The sequence below is a fragment of the Ascaphus truei genome, chromosome 19, assembly GCF_040206685.1.
Source record: "Ascaphus truei isolate aAscTru1 chromosome 19, aAscTru1.hap1, whole genome shotgun sequence".
NCBI lineage: Eukaryota > Metazoa > Chordata > Amphibia > Anura > Ascaphidae > Ascaphus > Ascaphus truei.
The window spans coordinates 11543031-11565696 of record NC_134501.1 but is presented as its reverse complement, the minus strand read 5'-3'; the positions used below and the strand labels follow the sequence as shown (position 1 = coordinate 11565696).

The 22666-nt window shown below is 48.8% G+C and overlaps 1 protein-coding gene across 1 annotated transcript; it reads left to right on the top strand.

The window, feature by feature from the left end:
- Positions 1–818: 818 nt before the first annotated feature.
- Positions 819–21223, top strand: GOT2 (glutamic-oxaloacetic transaminase 2). Its single transcript, XM_075576570.1, has 10 exons — positions 819–997; positions 6145–6301; positions 9080–9208; positions 10773–10832; positions 11850–12011; positions 14152–14256; positions 16007–16157; positions 16718–16883; positions 19380–19530; positions 20439–21223. Exons 1-10 carry the CDS (start codon positions 918–920, stop codon positions 20559–20561), a joined length of 1284 nt encoding a protein of 427 aa, XP_075432685.1. The 5' UTR covers positions 819–917; the 3' UTR covers positions 20562–21223.
- Positions 21224–22666: the final 1443 nt, after the last annotated feature.

Below are 22666 nucleotides of genomic sequence, written 5' to 3'. Positions count from 1 at the left end.
TTTAGTCGCTGTAAAAAAAATATGGTTTTTATGACTCCCATATGCAGAACGCTGCAATTTTGCTATAGTGGTATTATTTTCAGGTTGTATAACAATAAAATATGCTTTTATGATCATTGGATTCTAAACCGTTTCCAACGCCCATTTCTATAAGAAACCAGGTCCTGTTTGTGTGCTTCTAGGTTTCACATATATACATCCATAGGGATTTAGTATTCATTATATTGTGCTTATTCATGGCTAACTATCCTTGCATCTGAGTACAGTGCAAACACACAGAGACTATGGGGCAGATGTATGAACGGAAACAAAATGCAAAAAGAAGTTTGTTTGGACGCGATGCCTTACACCTGACGCAATTGATGCCCAGAAAACTTTACGCCAACTCAGACTTGGCTGATTTTTTGGGATGCAAATAGTAGATAAAAGTGACGCAGCATTCGCTACATCGCGTTATAATCTGTGCGTCATACTATAAGCGCACACGACGGCGGCAATGCATTTGTTTTGACCCGACGTCCCTGTCGCCGGCACTATAAGCGCAGCCAGACGATTGATAGACAAACACTTCCCCATGCAGGTGTCAAATTCAATCTGTGATTAACGTCCCCACCAAAAAAAAAGAAAGATGCCAAATCTTTGCTATGAACACGGTTAGCATTGTTTAGTGACACCAATTATTGACCACACACACAAACAAAAAAAAAAAAGTGTGAATTCTGCCCACGTGGGATTGCACCGATCGGTGAGCTGCAGGCATTCCTCCAAGCCGCACGGTGGCGCTGTGCGCGCAGCGCTGGGTGTCTCGCCTTCTATGGCTGGGTGAAGGGCAGGGGGTGTGTGCGGCGGTGTCACCGTCTCATACTGTCTGTTCCCCCCCGGGTGTCACTCCTGCGCCTCTCTCCCCTCCTGCTAACATGGCCCTGCTGAAGTCCAGGCTGCTGGCCGGAGTGGCTCGCTACCAGCCCTGCATGGTGGCCCTGCAAGGCAGAGCCAGGTACGTGCATGGGGGGTGGTGGTTAACCCCTTGTATGCTGGGCTGACACCGCTGATCTATTTTAGGGCCCACTTGTGCACTGCAGGAGTTGGGTTGCTGTCGATACGTTGACCCCCCCTTTGCTGCCAGGAAGAACCATGCATGCCCAGCACTGCAGGGGTTAACAGAGACCAGTAACCATGGGGACGTGTGTGTTTAACCCCTTCCTGCCTCCTTGGGTGGGTGACGACGGCAGCATGTTCTGGGGTTGTAACCTTAACCCCCTCAGCTGCCAGCAAGTTGCTGGCAGGGAAGGGGTTAAAACGATGCTCTGGTTATGGAACCGGCCAAAGCAATACGCTGGCTAAGGAGGGGTTAAGGGGACTCTTGGGGGGAGGAGGGTGACTGTGCCTAAATGTAACCCCTTCAGTGCCAGCAGAGTCTGCAGCCAAGCGGGAACGCGAAACCAGGACTGGGTCATTGTGACGCTGCTTTGACCTTCAGCTATTTAATAGCAATGGGAAGGGGTTAGAGTGAGTGTGTTGCAGTGAAGCAGAGTGCTGGAGGTAGCCTAACCCCTCATGTACCTCTGTGTGAGGTTATTAACCCTGTCACGGCCAGATGGGCCAGCAATGCGTTGCGGAGCTACCTCTTAACACGGCAATATGAGAAGTCCGTAAAGGTGTCCACTAGCATCAAAACCAGGGGTGGGCAGCTCCAGTCCTCAAGGGCTACCAACAGGTCAGGTTTTCAGGATATTCCAGCTTCTGCACAGGTAGCTCAATCGGAGGTTCAGTTGAAGACTGAGACACCTGTGCTGAAGCAGGGACTGAGCAACCTGTGCTGAAGCAGGGATATCCAGAAAACCTAACCTGTTGGTGGCACTTGAAGACTGGAGTTGCCCACCCCTGATCCAAAGGTTACTGAAGTGTCTTATTATTGACCTTTATACATTGGGGTGGAAGGGTGCCGGCACTTTAAGGGTTATATGACCTCCTAAATCTGCTCTCGCCCCAAAAAAGGATAACCCATGGTCTAGCAAGGTGTCATGTTGGTGTTTAACCCTGTAATGGCAGTGGGGTCTGATCCATTTCATGGTGTTCACAAGGGCATTTGAAGGTGACAGAGGGTGCCGGTTTTAATTGCACGGGCACCCATAACCTGTTAGTGGGTATAAACACAACCTGGTCCAGATTGCCATCCCTGTACCGTGACTTAACCCTTTGAGTGCCCGCAACGCATTGCTCAGCCGCCCCCCAATCTGACACTGAAGGGGTTAATCAATTCCTGACCTCAGCAATGCATTTCATAGACCACCAGCAGCAAAGGGGTTAAGTCTGTAGCAATCTGTCCTAGCGGTGCAGCGGGCTGGACACTAGTGAAGTCACTCATTGATCCCAGTAAACCCCTTTTCATGCTTCAGGCCGGGCTTTTCTGAGGGACCCGATAGCGCCTCTAGTTTTGGAGGGGGGGGGTTCCCAGTTACTTTAAATCGTAAATAGGCCGGGGAAGGGAGCTACAAAATCAGGAGTGGATTCGAACTGCACGGGGTGCTTCGTTAATGCTCCTATATTGGCTTCAGTCTAGTGATCTCGTGCTAATGGATTTATTTTTTCACGTGTAAGAGCCAATCTTGGTGATCAGTAACAAGATTACTTTATAAACACTCAGGGTGGGGGATGCAAAATCCTGCAGCTGTGTAGCACCCATGCAAACAAAGTCTTTTGCATGGCACCAACGTATTCCGCAGCGAAGTACAACGTGACAGCGGAAGCAAAATAACATTGTACAACTAAAAGAGTAAATAGATTTTAAAGGATCATTGCCTAAAAATAACCCCCACTCCCTAGGTGGGAAGCCAGGGGGTCTACAGAGCTTAACCGTGATGATTTCACCCCCAAGGACCCCCTGCTTCCGTAGAGATTTCCATCGGGAAGGTGATGCCGGTATCTCACTGCTGTTTAAAGGTCCCGCGTCACGTGGGCCAATAGGAAGCTGCAGGGGATGATGTCACAGCTCCCTGTTGGCCCACAAGAGCTATAAGCAGACATTTTTTTTGTACCCAGCCGGCGCTGCTACCGGTATCGCCTTACGAGGGGGAGTTGGGGGGTACCCCGGAGCTGAAATCAACGCGTTTTTGTTCCAGGGACTCCAAAACTAGTATTTAAGGGGCATTGCCTGTTGTTTTTTAAGACGAGCTGAGACTATAGGGCTTACAATCTAACAATAAGATAGTGTGGGTCTACGTGTATCTTTGTACACACGAGTGCTGTTTGCATGTGCAGATCTGCGTGTGTGCGTCGGGTAACGGTCGCGCTGTGATGGTGCTATGCGGGGCAGAGTACAACTTATCCTGTTTTATTTTACCTGCCTAAAGTGCTGCTGCTTTTTAAAGTTTTCCAACTTTCTACTTCAAAAGAAATGGGGATTTTTGACACCATTTTTATTTTTAAAGTTCTCTATATCTCTTATCTTAAATTTTAGTCCAAAGAGACTTGACGCGCTTTAATAAATGTAGATATTTCTTTATTTTAAACCGCTCACCTAGTCCCCGTGGCGGGTGCGCAGTGAGGTGCCAGAGCATCTGTACTTCCTTCAAGAGATCTCCCCTTGCCTGTCCCGGCGTGGTTTTTATTTTTACAGTCTGATGCTCCGCTTAGTAGGTGGAAGTTGTTGAAAATATAAACGGTCCGGGTGGATAAAATGCAGCTCTCCCCGGAGCCCGACGCAGTCTTAAGGTTATTGTGGTAACCTCAGAAGCTGGAGATTAAGAAAATCAGGATTTTTTTTTAGCACATATAGTTTTAGTTGCTGCTTATTTGGGAAATCAAAATGGCGGCCAAATACCGCAGGCCAATAGGAAGCCGCAACATCATTGGTCCCGCACTGAAGATGTTGCTGGTGTGGATTGTAGCTTCTTTCCCACCCCCTGCTCCCCATAATGTCAGTGTGTTGATAACTGTGCTGCCCGCGCATCACCACCTGTGGAAATAACTAGTTCCCATTGTAAGCAGGCGTGTGCTCGTGTGTGTCCCAGTGTCTCTCAGCGCAGGAATCGGAGAGAACTGTATACCGTATGTTTGACCAGATGTATCCGTTATTAGGGGTTACACTTCCATTTAACTCTCTTTATAGGAGCATATTTTCTATCCCATCTATGCCCAAGGGACCTTCTTGATCGTCCCAGGGATATTACCTCAAAATACAGGATTGGCAAAAAATAGTGTACATCTTTTTTTTTTTTTTTAATAAAGAAAAGGAGGATGAGACTTGCGCTGGTAACGTTAGGGGTATGGTAAGCCTATCTGTTTGCAGACAGCTGCTGAGAGAGGGATCTGCACAAGATCTCTAGGAAGATCCTCGGGACATAGATGGGATGTGCTCCTATTTTAAAGAGTAAAATGTGAGTTTGATGCATCTGGTCCAACATACACTACCGTATATTGTTTTCCCTGCACCGAGGGATAATACCTTCTATTTGCATGTACGTGTTGCACACCTGTGTGTGAAGTTGCGAACCCTCAAGGCTGCATTCACTCACACACACACACACGGACAGCGACACGGACACTTCTCAACATAAGTATTGCACTCCAAAACCAGGTCAGAATTGAGGAGCACCCAGTTTGGCTGGTAGATACCTGTAGTTAAAGTATAAACCAGCGCACACTTCTTGTATTACAGAAGCAATCCAAGTGCTGCTTTTTAATTAAAAAAAATTATTTCGATTATTTTACATAGGATTGAAGCAGGGGGTCTCTGGAGCTGAACCCCATTAATTTCAGCTGCCGGGATCCCCTGCTTCCCGAGATACAGACTACCGACGGGGGCGCTGGTATATCCGCGTTGTTTAAAGCTCCCGGTTACGCTGGCCAATAGGAAGCTGTAAGGGATGTCGTCACGGCTTCCTATTGGTCCACAGGGAGCGAGAGTTTTGAACACCGCCATTATGTGAACTCCAGCTAACCCAGCCGGAGCGTGTGCATGCGTCCGGAGCGTGTGCATGCGTCCGGAGCGTGTGCATGCGTCCGGAGCGTGTGCATGCGTGTTCTTGACCCCACATCACAAAGCAATCTTTAAATTGGTCCTTTAAGAAATCCTCTGTAACCCCCTGTGTTTTTCATGGCATTGTGTTCATGGCCCCCTTGTGCAGTCTGGGGATGAGACTATTTTAGGCCGTGGGTTACTGATAGCTCCTATTTATAGTCCACCTTGTGTGTCCCTGACATTACGCGCCCTGTGCTGGGAGACGCGTGTCCCTGACATTACGCGCCCTGTGCTGGGAGACGCGTGTCCCTGACATTACACGCCCTGTGCTGGGAGACGCGTGTCCCTGACATTACACGCCCTGTGCTGGGAGACGCGTGTCCCTGACATTACGCGCCCTGTGCTGGGAGACGCGTGTCCCTGACATTACACGCGCTGTGCTGGGAGACGCGTGTCCCTGACATTACACGCCCTGTGCTGGGAGACGCGTGTCCCTGACATTACACGCCCTGTGCTGGGAGACGCGTGTCCCTGACATTACACGCCCTGTGCTGGGAGACGCGTGTCCCTGACATTACACGCCCTGTGCTGGGAGACGCGTGTCCCTGACATTACACGCCCTGTGCTGGGAGACGCGTGTCCCTGACATTACACGCCCTGTGCTGGGAGACCCGTGTCCCTGACATTACGCGCCCTGTGCTGGGAGACCCGTGTGTCTGACACACACCTGCTGCAGCGCATTGCAACGGTAGGGTAAACGCTCCCTTTTGGACGCCTTAATAGCTTTAAGGTGTTCCCTATTTAATGAGCGGAGAAGAGTTTTGCTCCATTAAGAAGAGTGGGATTAAATAATGGGGCCTTACCCATTAAAATGTGATGGTGCCAAACAGGGCACAAGTGCACGGACACTCCCACTGAGGCCACTGGAAGTTTCTATGCGATAGTGCCCTGATGGACAGTATCTCAGTTTAATGCGTAATCCCATAAATCTTCTCTAACACCGAAAAGCAGCTTCATAGCATATTAACTAAGGGCCGTGGCGGGTAACCCTGTGTAACCCTAAATGTCTACAGTTCTGCAGAATATCACAGCCATGTGCAGAGCATCGCCACCTCTGATAATCGTTTTCTTTGCTCTTTCATGTTGTAACTCTCTTTCCTATATCCCCGTCTGTCTCTCAGCTCCTGGTGGTCCCATGTGGAGATGGGACCTCCTGACCCCATCCTGGGAGTGACAGAGGCTTACAAGCGCGACACTAACCCAAAGAAGATGAACCTGGGCGTAGGGGCGTATCGGGACGACAAAGGGAAGCCCTTTGTGCTCAGCAGCGTGCGCAAGGTGAGGCCGAGCGGATACAGCTTCAGTTCGTGTTCAGGGAGCAAAAGCAGCAATCTCCTCTTGTTTTTTAGGGGTGCGGGAAATCAAAATGGCTGAAAAGCCTTCTGGTCCTTTGGGCCAATAGGAATCTGCAAAGTCATTGAGGGTGTGTCTTGTGGGGGTGGGAGGTGTGATGTGGCTTTCTATTGGTTTGGCCGTAGGCGCCATCTTTGAAAATCCAGAAAGGTGTACACAGGAAACTAAACTGGTTAGTATCTAGCGAACTGGGTGCAGTTCACAGATACAAATAGCATGGTTCCCCGTCCCCCTTATTTTTTTAGGACCGGTTTGTTCAACAATGAGGTTATACCAGTGTTATTTAGATTGTATATTTCTGTTCCTTTATCAGAGGTACAAAAAAGTGCAAACTTGGCAATGTAATGGGGGATAAACTGGATTTTTAACATTGAAGCTGTATAATTCAACAGGTAAAATGCTCCAGGGAGGCATCCATGTTTTAAAATGGAATCGTAAAATGTGCATAACATTACCCACAATCTTTGTCGGCGAATTTAACTCTGGTAATTATAACGGGGTGGAACAGCTTTTAGGGACTCGTGCAACATATGCCAAATACACTTTTTTGTTCAACACACTTTTTTATTTATTTTTTTTAATTTTTTTATTATATAATTCTGGATTTTCAATACATTTGTTCAGCTTTCGGCACACACAACCCAACTCCCAAAACCATAAAAGCTAAATTCCCGGTAAATAAATGACATCCCGTTTTCCGCAAACCTAATTTGAAGAGACGAGAAATCGGCGACAAGAAAAAATATATATAAATATTTCCGCAAATGTTTGCTTTTGAAATTTCGTCTCTCTTCATCTATCATGAAATGGCAAAATTCCCCAAACATGTAATAACAAGTTCATTTCACAACCTGTTTATTTTTTCTGGCATGTGAACGCATACCTATGAATGAGATGCACCGCAGGAGATATCATTAGATGTTATGTCACTGGAGTTTTTTGTTTGCCTTCCTCTGGATCAATATACTAGAAGTACGGATATAGGATAAAGTATCTGTCTAAATTTATCGCAGGCTGAATTTGATGGACGTGTCTTTTTTTTTTCACCCTCATCTACTATGTAACTATATGTAATGGGTCTTCGCCAGTAAAGTTGTTATCAATAACATTGCACAAAAAAATGGATCTTTTTGGCCCCAATAAGTGTGAATGCGCTTTACACGCTCTGTCATGGGATGTGTGTGGATCATGCCTCTGTCACGTGTGTGGGTCATGCCTCTGTCACGTGTGTGGATCATGCCTCTGTCATTACCTTGTCTGACCTGTGAAACAGTGCTCCTATTGCAATTCTGAAAATGCAAGTGATTGGCCGGGTTTATGGGAGGGGCAGCCGGCAGTGCCATGTTGCTGATGAAACCTTTAACCACTAGTCTCCCGGAGGCTTTGCAAAGAGAGAACATGGTCCCATTTCTAATGCTCCTCGCACGCTCACGGTACAATCTCCTGTTACCCACGTTGGATAAATATTGACGTAAACCGTTTTTAAGGCTCAGAAATGCCCTGCAGGGTCCTCCTAGCTTTAAATGAATTCAAGTCGCGGTGATTTTGAGGGAGATGGGCTAATGCAGGGATAATGCAGTTGACTGAGCCACCTGTGCTGAAGCAGGGATATCCTTAAAACCTGGCCTGTTGGTGGCCCTTGAGGGCTGGAGTTGGGCCACTGCTGGGCTAATTGGTTCAGTTGCTTTTTAACCCTATCTCTACCAAGGGGTCCAGCAAGACATTTTGTTGGAACAATACAAGTTTAATATCTAAAACCTAATAAGATGTGTGGGGTGCCATGTGCCATATTAACTTATCACAGTGTTTCCCAACTGCAGTCCTCAGGGAACCCCAACAGGTCAGGTCTTAAGGATATCCCTGCTCCAGCACAGGTAGCTCAGTCAAAATGACTGAGCCGCTGATTGACCTGTGCTGGAGCAGGGATATCCTTAAGACCTGACCTGTTGGGGTTCCCTGAGGACTGCAGTTGGGAAACACAGATATAGGGTGTTTGGTCTAAAATCCACATATGCATAAATGGGTTTACCTGTCTGTGAGAGGGGTTTGTGTAATGGGTTTGGTGGCATTGGAGATTGTCCTGTCTGTCCTGTCTGTCCTGTCTGTCCTGTCTGTCTGCTATTTAGCAAATGATTTAACAGGTGACACTGGGGAATGGGGTTATTTGGGACTGCCCCTTGAAACGTTTTTTTATTATTTCCCAATAAAGGTGTTTGTTTAAGCTTTGGATCAAATATCTGCAGCAGATTTGCTGACAACTTATCACCGCTTCCGCTCGCCCCGCTGGGTCGACCTGCAGAGCATTGCGTCATTGCTGGTGGCAGAGGGAGATAATTTGGCTGAACTCTTTCCATGCTAAAGACCTGCCGAGGCTTGCTCAGCCGATCCCAGACCGAGGGCGCTGACAGAACCTGTAGATTGTAGAGCAGGTAAGGTCAACGCCAGCCCACCAGGGCCCCCAACAGGTCAGGTTTTAAGGCTATCCCTGCTTCAGCACAGGTTGCGCAGTCATTGCGTGAGCCACTAATTGAGCCACCTGTGCTGAAGCAGAGAGATCATTAAAACCTGGTCTGTTGCTGGCCCTGCAGGACTGGAGTTGGCCACGTATGTTGTAGAACATCAATAAGCTCAGGAACACCAACTGTGCTAGTAACACCTCCCTGCTGCCCCTCTTGTGCACTCACACTACCTCTCTCTCCTCAGGCTGAGGCCCAAATGGCAGCCAAACACCTGGACAAGGAATACCTCCCCATCGGTGGCCTGGCAGAATTCACCCGGGCATCGGCTCAGCTGGCACTTGGCGAGAACAGTGAGATTATTCAGAGTGGACGGGTGAGAATATGGGGCTTCGAGGTTCAATCCCACATAGTCGGAACTGAAGTGTTTGTCATTAAAGTGTGTTTTTTTTTGTTTTTTCCCCCTTATCCACTCCGTCCTTATCAGGGACCCGATAAGGGGAGGTGGGACTCTGGTTCAGTGATGTCACTGTGACATCACACAGAAGGGAGCAGCCAGAGGAAATCAAACTCCTCCCAAGTCTCACTTTAATAAATGACAAATACATGTCAGATTTTAGTACATAATCACCCAGGTGACACCTCTTAAACATGTCACTAGATCACCTTGGCCCTAGGAGGAATTGCTCTTATAAAGAGAGGGGGCGTGTACGCTCTTACAAAGGGACACATTTGTTTGAAGCTGCTTCCGTGTTCTCAATATCCTTTGGGCAAAGGTGGGGATATTAGTTGGCAGCAACGCAACTTCTCTCGCTCTACGTGACCCAGCAATCGCCTGAAGGCCGCACTTATAGTGCCGGCGACAGCCACGCGACGTCGTATCAAAACAAATGCATTGCCGCCGCCGCGTGCGCTTATATTAGGAGCGGCGCGACAGCTTGGTCGCAATCGCTGGAAGTCATCTCAATTTGATTTTTCCAGCGACCGCAGCGTGACGTCGCCGGCACTATAAGCGCGGCCTAAGACACTGTATACATGTAGTCTTCCCTCTGCCTCACGTCTTCTAAAGCAGGGGTGTGCAATCTTTCCATGCTGCGCCCCCTCCCTGCTTGTGGCCCCCTTATATTGTCTCCGGCTCTCGGCGTCAAATGAAGCCACGTTGCCATGGTGACGCGTCACCAAAAACAAGGTAAGGGAAGTTGCAGAGGCCTCACGCGATCCCCTGGCTTGAATTTAAATGCCTTGGGGGAAGAGTGCGGGGCCTCTGCAACCGCCGTGCCCCTCTCCAGCCGCCGCGCCCCCCCGCCTCTGCAACCGCCGCGCCCCCCCCCCCCTGCAACCGCCGCGCCCCCCAGTTTGCGCACCCCTGTATCGAAAAGGTGCAATTCCACGTAACTGGCCACAAAACAACCTTCTGTAAAGAATGCAATGGTCTAATTGGCTTCCTTTAAACACGTATAAATGTGCTAATAGCAAAGATTTGGAACAGTATTTTTATTTTCCTTTATTGCCTCCTGTCCTTATCAAAAAGCCAATAAGGGGAGGGGGAGAGAGGAGGCGTTGCCTGTGCAAACTCTTGAGACTCTTGCATGACAAGTCTCAAGCTCACCATGTTTACAAACTAACTTGAAATACTTCCAGGTGTCAGATGTTGGCATCCGTCCCCATAAACATATCATTGCCATTAATACATTGCGGTCCTAGGAGTAACTGACCACATCAGCACGTCATTGGTGCTCTGTGACCCTCGCAGGGATTGCTGGCGTTGTTTTATTGCGGCGTGCTGCAGCTGGATAGCGGTAATTGCCACCAGTTGATACAATGGGCTATCTCTTGGTGGCGGCCCAGCTCCTGCGCAGCGCGGCGAGATCTACATCCAAGTCATTCCTTCTAGGCCGCAGGTTCTGAGTTAGAGTCCTGACCAATCTCTCTGCCCGCAGTATATCACCGTGCAGACCATCTCGGGGACCGGATCTCTACGTGTTGGAGCCAGCTTCCTGGTACGTTACGGACATACGCCAACGCCTGCATTGGGGTTATTATAGTTTGGTTGATTGCCTCACTAAAATGTTTGTTTTTTTGGGGGAGGGGCTTCTGGTTTTTGAGGTGCATAAACTACTTGTATGGTATTGGGGTCACCGCGTATTTCCGGGTTTAACTCGTAAATCTCCCGGTGGCGTCGGCATTCTCCCGGCATCTCCCACTGCAAATAAAGTCCAATATCGCCGCACTACGTCATGGCGCCGCGTTGCCATGAGAACAGGACGCTACGTGATGTCGGGGAAACCGGCGTCACGGGACGCTGTGACAAGACGCTCCGTAGCTTCATGTTGCCGTGGCGTCACGTGACACCTCGACGCTATAAGGCGTCCCCTTGTCATGCCAATGTGATGTAACGGAGCGTCTCGTTGTCATGGCAAAGGGCGTCATGCTGACGGGATTTGCAGCCGAAGGTAAGAGAAATAAATATATAAGAAAAATCTAAATGTAAAAAAAGTGTATCTCCTGGTTAGCCTTCAATAGAAGTTGGCACCCTATGTCACCCCTTTATAAAGCAAGTTACCAACCTATTTTATTTATTTGTAGCTATTTTTTTACATTTTTATTTTAAAAGGCCCGATGCCTGCAGTAGTGTGTTCACATGGCCACTCCTGCTGTTTTTGGTCACTTTAGCAACTCCACCAGGCAGCACAGACCTGTTATTGCATGGAGGCTACAAAGGGTGCTATCAGAAAGGTCTCCTCTTCTCTATTAAAACTCTTGGATTAAGTGAGAGGGGATTAGCAGCCACAAAATACAGTTGAAACTAGAGCTAAAAAAATAGACTGTACTTTGAACTCTTCAGAAAAGTGTAAATACAGTATACACATGACGTGTCTTCTGCCCCTTTAATAAAAGTGTATAAATATCTCCCCTTTATTCCCACAGAATAGAAATCAGAGTGACGGTGACCCCGTGTGGTCAGTCTGTGTACTGGCGATTTAATTGATCCTTCTGTATGATGCTTTTCATTGCAGCAAAGATTCCACAAGAACAGTCGCGATGTTTACCTGCCCAAACCATCCTGGGGTAACCACACCCCAATATTCCGTGACGCCGGAATGGAGCTGAAGGGTTATCGGTATTACGATCCAAAAACGTGTGGATTTGATTTTGCTGGAGCCCTGGATGATATCTCTGTAAGACACTCCTCCTTAGAGAGAGCCATCCTAACCCTTAGCCTCCTGCAGACACTAGCACAGTAGTGTGTAATGCTCTCCACGTCTACAGGAATTAGTGCACAGCCGTGTGTAGGGTGGAGGAGCGGCTCAGTGAGTAATGACACAGAGTCTGATAGCAGCGACACAGAGTTTGAAGCAGGGGAGCCTGGTCTTTGTGACCTTGGGCACGTCACTTTATCTCCCTGTGCCTCAGACACCAAAAAACATAGATTGTAAACTCAGCTGGGCAGGGACTGTCTGTAACAATCCTATATGCTGCGTACAGCGTGCTATACTGTAATTGTGAAGCGCTCTGAGTCCCGTTGGGAGAAAAGCACCATATGAAAAGGTTTATTACAGGGTTTGCAGAACCGTGTGTAACGCGCTCTCTCCCTGCATACAGGGTTTGCAGAACAGTGTGTAATGCGCTCTCCCTGCATACAGGGTTTGCGGAACAGTGTGTAACGCGCTCTCTCCCTGCATACAGGGTTTGCAGAGCAGTGTACGCGCTCTCTCCCTGCATACAGGGTTTGCGGAACAGTGTGTAACACGCTCTCTCCCTGCATACAGGGTTTGCAGAGCAGTGTGTAACGCGCTCTCTCCCTGCATACAGGGTTTGCAGAGCAGTGTGTAACGCGCTCTCTCCCTGCATACAGGGTTTGTGGAACAGTGTGTAATGCGCTCTCTCCCTGCATACAGGGTTTGCAGAGCAGTGTGTAAAGCGCTCTCTCCCTGCATACAGGGTTTGCAGAGCAGTGTGTAACGCGCTCCCTGCATACAGGGTTTGCAGAGCAGTGTGTAACGCGCTCTCTCCCTGCATACAGGGTTTGCGGAACAGTGTGTAACGCGCTCTCTCCCTGCATACAGGGTTTGCGGAACAGTGTGTAACGCGCTCTCTCCCTGCATACAGGGTTTGCAGAGCAGTGTGTAACGCGCTCTCTCCCTGCATACAGGGTTTGCGGAACGGTGTGTAACGCGCTCTCTCCCTGCATACAGGGTTTGCAGAGCCGTGTGTAACGCGCTCTCTCCCTGCATACAGGGTTTGCGGAACAGTGTGTAACGCGCTCTATCCCTGCATACAGGGTTTGCGGAACGGTGTGTAACGCGCTCTCTCCCTGCATACAGGGTTTGCAGAGCCGTGTGTAACGCGCTCTCTCCCTGCATACAGGGTTTGCGGAACAGTGTGTAACACGCTCTCTCCCTGCATACAGGGTTTGCAGAGCAGTGTGTAACGCGCTCTCTCCCTGCATACAGGGTTTGCAGAACAGTGTGTAACGCGCTCTCTCCCTGCACACAGGGTTTGCAGAGCAGTGTGTAACGCGCTCTCTCCCTGCATACAGGGTTTGCAGAACAGTGTGTAACGCGCTCTCTCCCTGCATACAGGGTTTGCAGAGCCGTGTGTAACGCGCTCTCTCCCTGCACACAGGGTTTGCAGAGCAGTGTGTAACGCGCTCTCTCCCTGCATACAGGGTTTGCAGAGCAGTGTACGCGCTCTCTCCCTGCATACAGGGTTTGCGGAACGGTGTGTAGCGCGCTCTCTCCCTGCATACAGGGTTTGCAGAGCAGTGTGTAACGCGCTCTCTCCCTGCATACAGGGTTTGCAGAGCCGTGTGTAACACGCTCTCTCCCTGCATACAGGGTTTGCAGAGCAGTGTGTAACGCGCTCTCTCCCTGCATACAGGGTTTGCAGAGCAGTGTGTAACGCGCTCTCTCCCTGCATACAGGGTTTGCAGAGCAGTGTCTAACGCGCTCTCTCCCTGCATACAGGGTTTGCAGAGCCGTGCGTGACGTGCTCTCTCCCTGCATACAGGGTTTGCAGAGCAGTGTGTAACGCGCTCTCTCCCTGCATACAGGGTTTGCGTAACGGTGTGTAACGCGCTCTCTCCCTGCATACAGGGTTTGCAGAGCAGTGTGTAACGCGCTTTCTCCCTGCATACAGGGTTTGCAGAGCCGTGCGTGACGTGCTCTCTCCCTGCATACAGGGTTTGCAAAGCCGTGCGTAATCTTCTCCCTGTCTCCAAGGATTTTCAGAGCATTTTTTTTAACCACTTTGTCGCACATGGAGGCGTTTTATGGCATGGCGCGATTAATCTGGGCCTTTGTCTTCTCTCCTGCTTAGAAAATCCCGGAGCAGAGCATTATTCTGTTCCACGCCTGCGCTCACAACCCCACAGGTGTGGACCCCAAACAAGAGCAGTGGAAGGAACTGGCAGCCCTGGTCAAGGTAGGAAATCTTGTGTGAACAGACCAGAGAGAGACCAAGTTTGGGGTAATATAACTACATGCGCTATTGTTTGCTCAACTTCCAGAGTGCCTCATTGCTTTAAGGTACTATGCAAGTAAGCCAATTGTAAGTGTGCGCACCGTGCATATTGTACAACATTACTTTTATACAGATGTATTGGGGTACTAGGGGTGTGCATATAGTAGCTTCTGTAATGTGTGCACCTGGTGTTTGTGTCCACCCCCCCACCTCCCTTAAAGTGTGTGTGTGTGTGTGTGTGTGTCTATATAATAGATGAGTATTCTGCAGGGGGCAGTGTGTCAGGGCACAGCCATGAATGATCAGGATGACAGCTTGTGGTTAAAAAGTATTCTTTATTCGGACACCATGGTGCAGACAAAAAAATGGGGGGTAGCTCTTACGCGTTTTACGCCTAATTGGCGCTTCGTCAGAGAATCTCAATTAGGCGTGAAACGCGTAAGAGCTACCCTCAATTTTTTTTGTCTGCACCATGGTGTCCTAATAAAGAATACTTTTTAACCACAAGCTGTCATCCTGATCATTCATGGCTGTGCCCTGACACACTGCCACCTGCAGAATACTCATCTATCTACTGCTATCACGTATGCACGCCGCCAACAAGAAGAAGACAGGCTTTTTTCATGTGAGTTTTACGCTTTATTTTATATTGGAAGGTATACTACTAAGGTGGTTGCAAGCGTGTGTGACATTGTCCTCATTAGGAGTGATGTGGTGGAGCTAATCATTCTCCATTCACAGCACCCCTAGGACTTCAATATATATGTCTTATACACAACGCTCACCTATATACCCATTACTCACATTTATACCAGACGCCTGCATTACTCCATCTTCAATCAAGAAAGTCTATATGGACATTATTATAACCATTTCTCTATAGTCATTTTGAGCACTATTGATGAACTTTGTTCCTCTATTGAATGTGTATATAATAGGTTTGGATTTGTGTACAATAAATACATTGTGTGTGTATTGTGGCAGGACGCCCTCACGGTAGGGTCAGCAAGCGTCCACACACTGTATGTTTTAGGCATTAACCTTCAGTGCTTTATTTTCCACATCATTAACAAATAGGCACACTGTACCTTTATTTTTTTTTTATTTTTTTTTAAGGCAAACCCAATCATAAAATAAAAACCTACTCTGCTTTTGGAGACTTAACTACACAACAGTGTTTGACTAACACTTGCTGGCTAAGACAGTTTCCCTTTTTAAACAATACACTCCGGTCTGGAACAAGCATACAACATAAAATAATAAATGGTCTTTATCTGTGTCTTGTCTGTCCCAAGACAAGCCCCGCACCCAGCAGGCTCGTTCAGTTTCAGGGGAGTCTCTCTTCCTGGGTGCGGGTCCAGCAGGACTGGGGAGCCGTTCCAACCAGTGTCCTTCCTGCTTGTGCAAAGTCTCTCTCAGCTGGCAGCTGACTGACTGCCTTTTAAACCTCTTTTCAGTCAGTAGTTCTGTCTTCGGTAATTAGCTGCAGCTAGCTTCTCCAGAGGAGTTTAACCTCCTACATGCTGGAAAGCACGCACACACTGCATCTTTATCTGGCTTATATAGTGACTCTCACAGTATACATATAATTGTGTGTGTGTGTACACATGGGATGTGTGTGTTCTGTACATGGTGTAGTTGATGTGATCTGACATGAGTTGATTTTTTTTCCCCACCATTCACCACTGATGCCGCTGCCTCTTTGCACCAGAGTCGCAGCCTCTTCCCGTTCTTTGACATGGCTTATCAAGGGTTCGCCAGCGGAGACACCGACCGGGACGCCTGGGCCGTGCGCTACTTCATCCAGCAGGGGCTGAACGTCTTCGTGTCCCAGTCCTACGCCAAGAACATGGGGATGTACGGTGAGGAGCGCTCCGGGACGCAGAAACCAAAATAATCAACCTATGAAGGAGAATCGTTCGCTCCGATATGGGGAAAATGCACCGTGATCCTGTGTAAACTGCATTAGTCAACAGCGCGGTGCGGCAGTCTGTATTGGAGCTTAGGGAATCAAATTCGCTGCTCCTTTTGGGGAGGGGGATTATTGGCTATATTCCCCACTCCCACCTTGTAATCTCTTCTCTCCATCTCGTTCCTTCTTAATTTTTCTTTCAGTTTTCTTTTTCTTAACTTATTTCTATTTTTTATTTTCTTTGCTCTTCCTTTTCTTTTCCCCCCCCGTCTCTGTTTTTGGGAAGCCAGCCCCCTTCCCCTGCAGCTCTGAAGTCCACATGCGATGTGTCCCTGATGTTTAGATGACACTGTTTCGGGGGAAGCTTTGCATGAAACCTCTATTTTTGGAGACGCTGTAGAGTACAGTTGGTGTCGCAGGCCCCTCTTGGTTTCTACAGATTGTGTTGTCTTGTAGTGGTGTCCCACTTGTGTCCTGGCCGATCATTGGACTGCGTCCTTCTCTCTTTAGGTGAACGTGTTGGGGCCTTCACAGTGGTCTGCAGCGACGTTGAAGAAGCCAAGAGAGTGGAGTCCCAGTTAAAAATTCTTATCCGTCCCATGTATTCCAACCCTCCTCTCAATGGGGCACGGATAGCAGCATCTATACTGACCCAGCCTGACCTGCGCACCGAGTGGTGAGAAACAGATATGTTTATACAGCCCCATATTGGAAGAGCGTGTGTGTGTGTGTGTGTCAACTGTAAATATTACTGTATGTTCATTTGCATGTCTTAGACAGGTCTGCAACCCTATCTTTCCCCATTATCGCCCAGCACACAGCGTTTCCACTGCAGCAAGGGATTCTGGGAAATGACATGCAAATGAGCACACAGTGCCACCTTTTGTCTCAAGCTCGTATTACACAAGCCAATCCTCAAGCCAATGCATACTGTTTTAAACACAGCTTTTAGACAGAGGCTGGGATGAGATGCAAAGCCAGTAAACCCACTCACAGACATGTTTCAACCTTGATGGGTATCATCAGTGTGAGGTTGGTTGCTGTCTATACAGGTTTGAGACTAGACTAGGTATTCACCACAATTATTAAGGTTATGGTGGGTAAATATAAATAAATATATATATATATATATATATTTACACACACCTTCAGCCATTGTCCATCCACTGCTGAATGAAGGCCATCCCAATGATTCCAGGTACATGCTGGATCAACAATAAAAGGCGGTGTGCGCGTAACAAAAGTAGAGTTGAAGAATGGGTTAGAAACCAAGCAACCCTGTGTCGTCACATGGGTTGAGAAATTTAAATGGCAGTGGGCCAGACCTAATTGCAAGAAGACATTGCCATCGTTCGACAAAGATGGTGCTTCACTGGATTCTGAGGGAGATTTTAAAGACAATAGATACCCAAAAGTAAGATGGGAGGATGAAATCAGAAAATTTGTTGGGGCAACGTGGAGAAGAGGGGCAGCAAACAGTAGTACGTGGAAGATCATTGGGGGAGGCCTTCATCAAGATAACCATGATCAGTGTTTACCTGAAGATACAGGAAAAAGAATTGATGAGTTTGTCAGGCTTGTCGTTGGCTTCCAATCGTAATGATGAAGACACTAAAATAAACCATACCTGTTTATACACACATCTACACACAATTTTAAAGTAGAGTTTGCATAAAGCAGTGGGTATTAAGTAACTGAATTATGTGGATGATGACCCCACATGATGCGTTCTATTATGTTCCCGAGTCTTATTTGTACCGTCTCGCACGATACAGCATAAATTCTGAACTCTTCAAAAAATATCTTCTGTGCCGAGACTTGAATTCCTGCTGGGTATCTGATGATCCAAACTTGTATATATTACTAGCTGGGGGGGTGGAGGGGAGGTGAAGGGGGGGGTGGAGGGGAGGTGAAGGGGAGGTGAAGGGGGGGGTGTGGAGGGGGGGTGGAAGGGAGGTGAAGGGGGGGGGTGGAAGGGAGGTGAAGGGGGGGGGTGGAAGGGAGGTGAAGGGGGGGGTGGAAGGGAGGTGAAGGGGGGGGTGGAGGGGAGGTGAAGGGGGGGTGGAGGGGGGGAGGTAAATGGGGAGGTGAAAGGGAGAAGTGGAGTGAGGGGAGGTGAAAGGGGGTGAGGGGAGGTGATGGGGGGTGAGGGGAGGTGAAGGCCGCTCAGTCACCCGTCCGGCAGGTCCCACGTGGATCTGAGGCGGGAGGCAGCGTGTTGTGGCCGCTCTCCCGCTGTGTCCCGGGCGCTCGCTCGCTCCCCCGCTGACTGTAGCGGCGCCGGGGGGGGGGGGGGGTGTATCGGGGAGACACTGACACTGGAGGGGAGGGGGGGGGGAGGAGGGGAGGTGAAAGGGGGGTGGAGGGGAGGTGAAGGCCGCTCACTCACCCATCCGGCAGGTCCCACGTGGATCTGAGGCGGCCGCTCCCCCGCTGTGTCCCGGGCGCCGCCATCTTGGGCACTCGGCGCCGCGAGGCAGCCTGCCTGGCCACTGGCTGTTCCCCCGCCGGGGAGGGGTGAGTTGTAGCGCCGGGGAGGGGGGGCATGTATATGTGTGGGGGGGGGGAGAGGTGGTAGATATAGAGGGGGGGGTCTCGCACGGCCGCTGACACTGAGTGGGTGGGTGGGGGGGGGGGCGCTGAAGGGGTAATAATAGTGTGTGTGTCCCGCTGACTGTAGCGGCGCCGGGGGAGGGGGGGGTCGGGGTGAAGACACGGGGAGAGGAGGAGGTGCGCGCGGGTGCTGCTAACACTGTGAGCCCCGCTAATGTATGTAACAGTGTGTGTGTGTGTGTGTGTGTCACTGTGTGTGTGTGTGTCCCTGTGTGTGTGTGTGTGTGTGTGTCCCTGTGTGTGTGTGTGTGTGTGTGTGTCCCTGTGTGTGTGTGTCCCTGTGTGTGTGTGTCCCCCCCTGTGTGTGTGTGTCCCTGTGTTCCCTGTGTGTGTGTGTGTCCCTGTGTTCCCTGTGTGTGTGTGTGCTCCCTGTGTGTCCTTTGGCCCGTCACTCCGCCTCAGGCCAATGAGAGGTGTGCGGGGGCGGGCGGGCGGGCCAAGGGACCAATGAGATTTCCCCTAGGGACACCGGACATCCAGGCAGGCAGGCAAACATACAGTGCTTTCACTAATATAGTATAAGATGAATGGTGATGTGTGCTTAATGGTGTCCCCGCAGGCTGCAGGAGGTGAAGGGCATGGCCAACCGTATCATCAGCATGAGAGAGCAGCTGGTGTCCAACCTGAAGAAGGAAGGCTCCATCCACAACTGGCAGCATATTAGTGACCAGATCGGCATGTTCTGCTTCACAGGCCTGCGTCCAGAGCAGGTCAGGGGGCGAGGAGGGAGGGACTGTTGCCCTGATTGTACCTAAATGGCTGTGCCATGCAGGCGGAGTTAAGGCCCCTGTACCCTGTTAGCCTATTATTACCACGCCAGATGCTGCTTTCTGACATCACACCCAATGCCAATCTGGCAATCTCCTGACCCAATTCCATCTACCCCATGTCCCACTGACAACGGATTCCCCGTGTCACTGTCCCTTTGTAACCACACCTTATGTCCCTTTTTTGTCACCCAAACTGAACCCATTGTCACCTGTCGTACTCCATGAAACACTATATACTTTATTGTCTACAATGGGCTTGATAAAGGTTGCTATGGACCAAACTATTTAAGTAGTAATAATAACTTTATTCTTCTATAGTGCTGAGAATGCTGCACCTTAAACAGTATACAGACCCCATGAAATCCTGCTCGGCAGAGTAATGATATATAACTATGCTTCAGGCACCAAAAACTGAAGGGGCTTTCACAAGGAGCAGGCAGTGGGAAACTAATAAAATTCTCCTGTGTAATGGAGCAGTCCAACCCCTGGTTACCGAGACCCGTACTGGGAAAGGTAGCACTGGTACTGCAGCGTATTTAAAAAAAAAAAAAAACCTGCTTTTGTGGGCTGATTGGATGCAGCAATGGATGATATCCTCCATTTTGTTTCCCCTGGTGGGGATGGTACCAGCGTTACCTTTTACAGGTATGTATCTCGGGAACCAGTGGTCCCTGGAGTTGAAAAATGATGCTCTTCCGCGTATCAAAGGAAATAGTCTCTACCATCGGACCACTGCCTCTCCACTCTCTTTAAGTAGCTGAACAATTGCAACGTTTTGCCATAACGGAGCACTTTTTCCTGAGCTCTTCGTCTCCATTTTGTAATCTTTTGTCCCTCCTCTCTCGAAGGTGGAATCCATCATCAAGGAATTCTCCATCTACATGACCAAGGATGGTCGTATTTCCGTCGCGGGAGTAACTTCGGGCAATGTCGGGTACCTCGCCCACGCCATCCACCAGATCACCAAGTGAAGGAGAGAATTGGTCTGTGATGGGCGTCCTCCCTCTCTCTCCAGCACCCAGACTGACATGATGATCGCTTAACCCTTTAGCACTTTCACCTTTAAACCCATGCTTGTTTGCAGCCTCTATTGGAACGGTTACAGATATTCCCCCCCCCCCTCCCCCCCAATGCTCCAGTGTGGTCAACACCGGTTCATTTTTAATCCTTCCATGAAGAATTCAGTATGTCTACGTAACACCTTTTTTAAATTTTTTATGATTTCTCACGGAAATTAGACCCTTTCAGCGCTGAAGAGACACTCCAGCACTAAAAGGGGTTAAGAATATATATTTTTCAAGGGTCCTCACTATTGCACTCTTGACCTGAGCTCATCATACACCAAGAGCGGATCTGGAGCTAAAGTGGCCTGGTGATTCGCTGTGACACTCTCAGCAGTGACTAAATGGGCGACTGGAAAAACCTGGACTGGATTTGAAACCTGAACGTTTGCTCTTTCCCTTTCGTAACGCATTGCAGGCCCCTCTGGCAGCTAAAGGGTTAAGCTCCTGGGTCCAGCCCTCACCTTGACCTATCAATGCTGACCGTCTCTGGGTGGGGGGAGGGGGAGAGAAACATCTGAATCGTGTAGAAAATGTAATGTATTAGGTCTCAATAAAGTTCATGAGGGTAACTGCTGCGTTTCGTCTATATTTACAGTGTAAATCTTTTAACATGATACAATAGATCAGGGGTAGCCAACTCCAGTCCTCAAGGGCCACCAACAGGTCACGTTTTAAGGATATCCCTGCTTAAGCACAGGTGGCCAATCCTAGAATACGTGGTTTTACAATGCATCTGATCTCAGGCGCACTATTAGAGAGCAAACAATTTAAAAAAAAAAAAAAAAAAAAAGTAAAATGCGCCAAATAAGATGTAACTATGAATAGAGGCTATAAATAATGAAACAAAAAAACATGTGACATGAACCAGTCCGGCGCGTATAGTGTCTTGCTAACAGGAATAGATGTATAAGAGAGCCACAACCCAATAAATGACGCAGCTTCTTAATATAGGGAACCCCAGTCCATAATGAGAACGTTACAGCAAAAAGAAAAAAAAAGTTAGAAGCGCAGTCAAAATGGGGTAGTGGTCAAACTAAACACCTTTATTAAAAATCAAATTAAAGTTTAATGTGGATCAATTGATCTATTGCAATCAGCAAGACTATAAATTAGTATGGGACTGGTGCTGTGATATCCCTGACGAAGCCATCTAATGGTGAAACGCGTAGGAGGAGGATCATAGGGTTTTTGCTCTCATTCAGTGCAGCGGAGCGGAGTAAGCAACATCACACATTGGGCTCCAGCCAGCAGCACCTGTTTCAGGCTTGTTTGCCTGTTCATCGGCCACCACCACTGTGGAGGAGGATCAGAGTTGACGGACGCAGCCCAGAGACTACCGGGAAGGGTCTCTGTGCGTCACAGCCGGAAGTGACATCAGACCCGGACACCCGGAGGGCTGCGTGTTATCGTGTACCTGTGCAGCGTGATTGGAGAAAGCCATCGGACCCCCACGGACCAGCAGTGGATACAGGGTGAGCATATCGAGCATTGGCTCAGCCCTGGGGTACCCCTCTATATCAACATCTGCCCGGGCAGCGCACAGCTTGCAGGACTCTGACTTTCCACCGGGATTCTCCCGTTTTTAACCCCTTGGAGACCCATTGAGTGCAATTGCACAACAGCTTCATCTGCACAGTTTTATTTCCAACATTATTGTTAATACATTGTTTATCATTTTTTGTTGTCCTATAGGGTGATCCCTGGGACACGATTTTTAATAAAGGTGTTTAGTTTGACCACTGCCCCATTTTGACTGCGCTTCTAACTTTTTTTTTTTCTTTTTGCACTATTAGAGAGGGTTGGGGTTACTTACAATGCATCTGATCGCTATTAGAGAGAGAGTATGGGGTTCTCCAGAATTTCACTATATAGGGTTCCTTAACCAAAAAAAGTTGCAAACCACTGGTCCATACCATAGTTAAGATCCAATTGGTGAAATGAGTGATATTTGGTGAAGTTGAACAAAAAACGAGTTGTGTTTTACACACCAGCACCCTGTATCTAAAAGTGGT

What these genes read in the sequence shown, in the direction of transcription:
- GOT2 (XM_075576570.1), top strand. Translation starts at nt 918, where the DNA reads ATGGCCCTGCTGAAGTCCAGGCTGCTGGCCGGAGTGGCTCGCTACCAG. An exon ending in GTGTTGGAGCCAGCTTCCTG is followed by an intron (nt 10,833 to 11,849) that starts GTACGTTACGGA and finishes TTTTCATTGCAG; the next exon opens with CAAAGATTCCACAAGAACAG. An exon ending in CAGGCCTGCGTCCAGAGCAG is followed by an intron (nt 19,531 to 20,438) that starts GTCAGGGGGCGA and finishes CCTCTCTCGAAG; the next exon opens with GTGGAATCCATCATCAAGGA.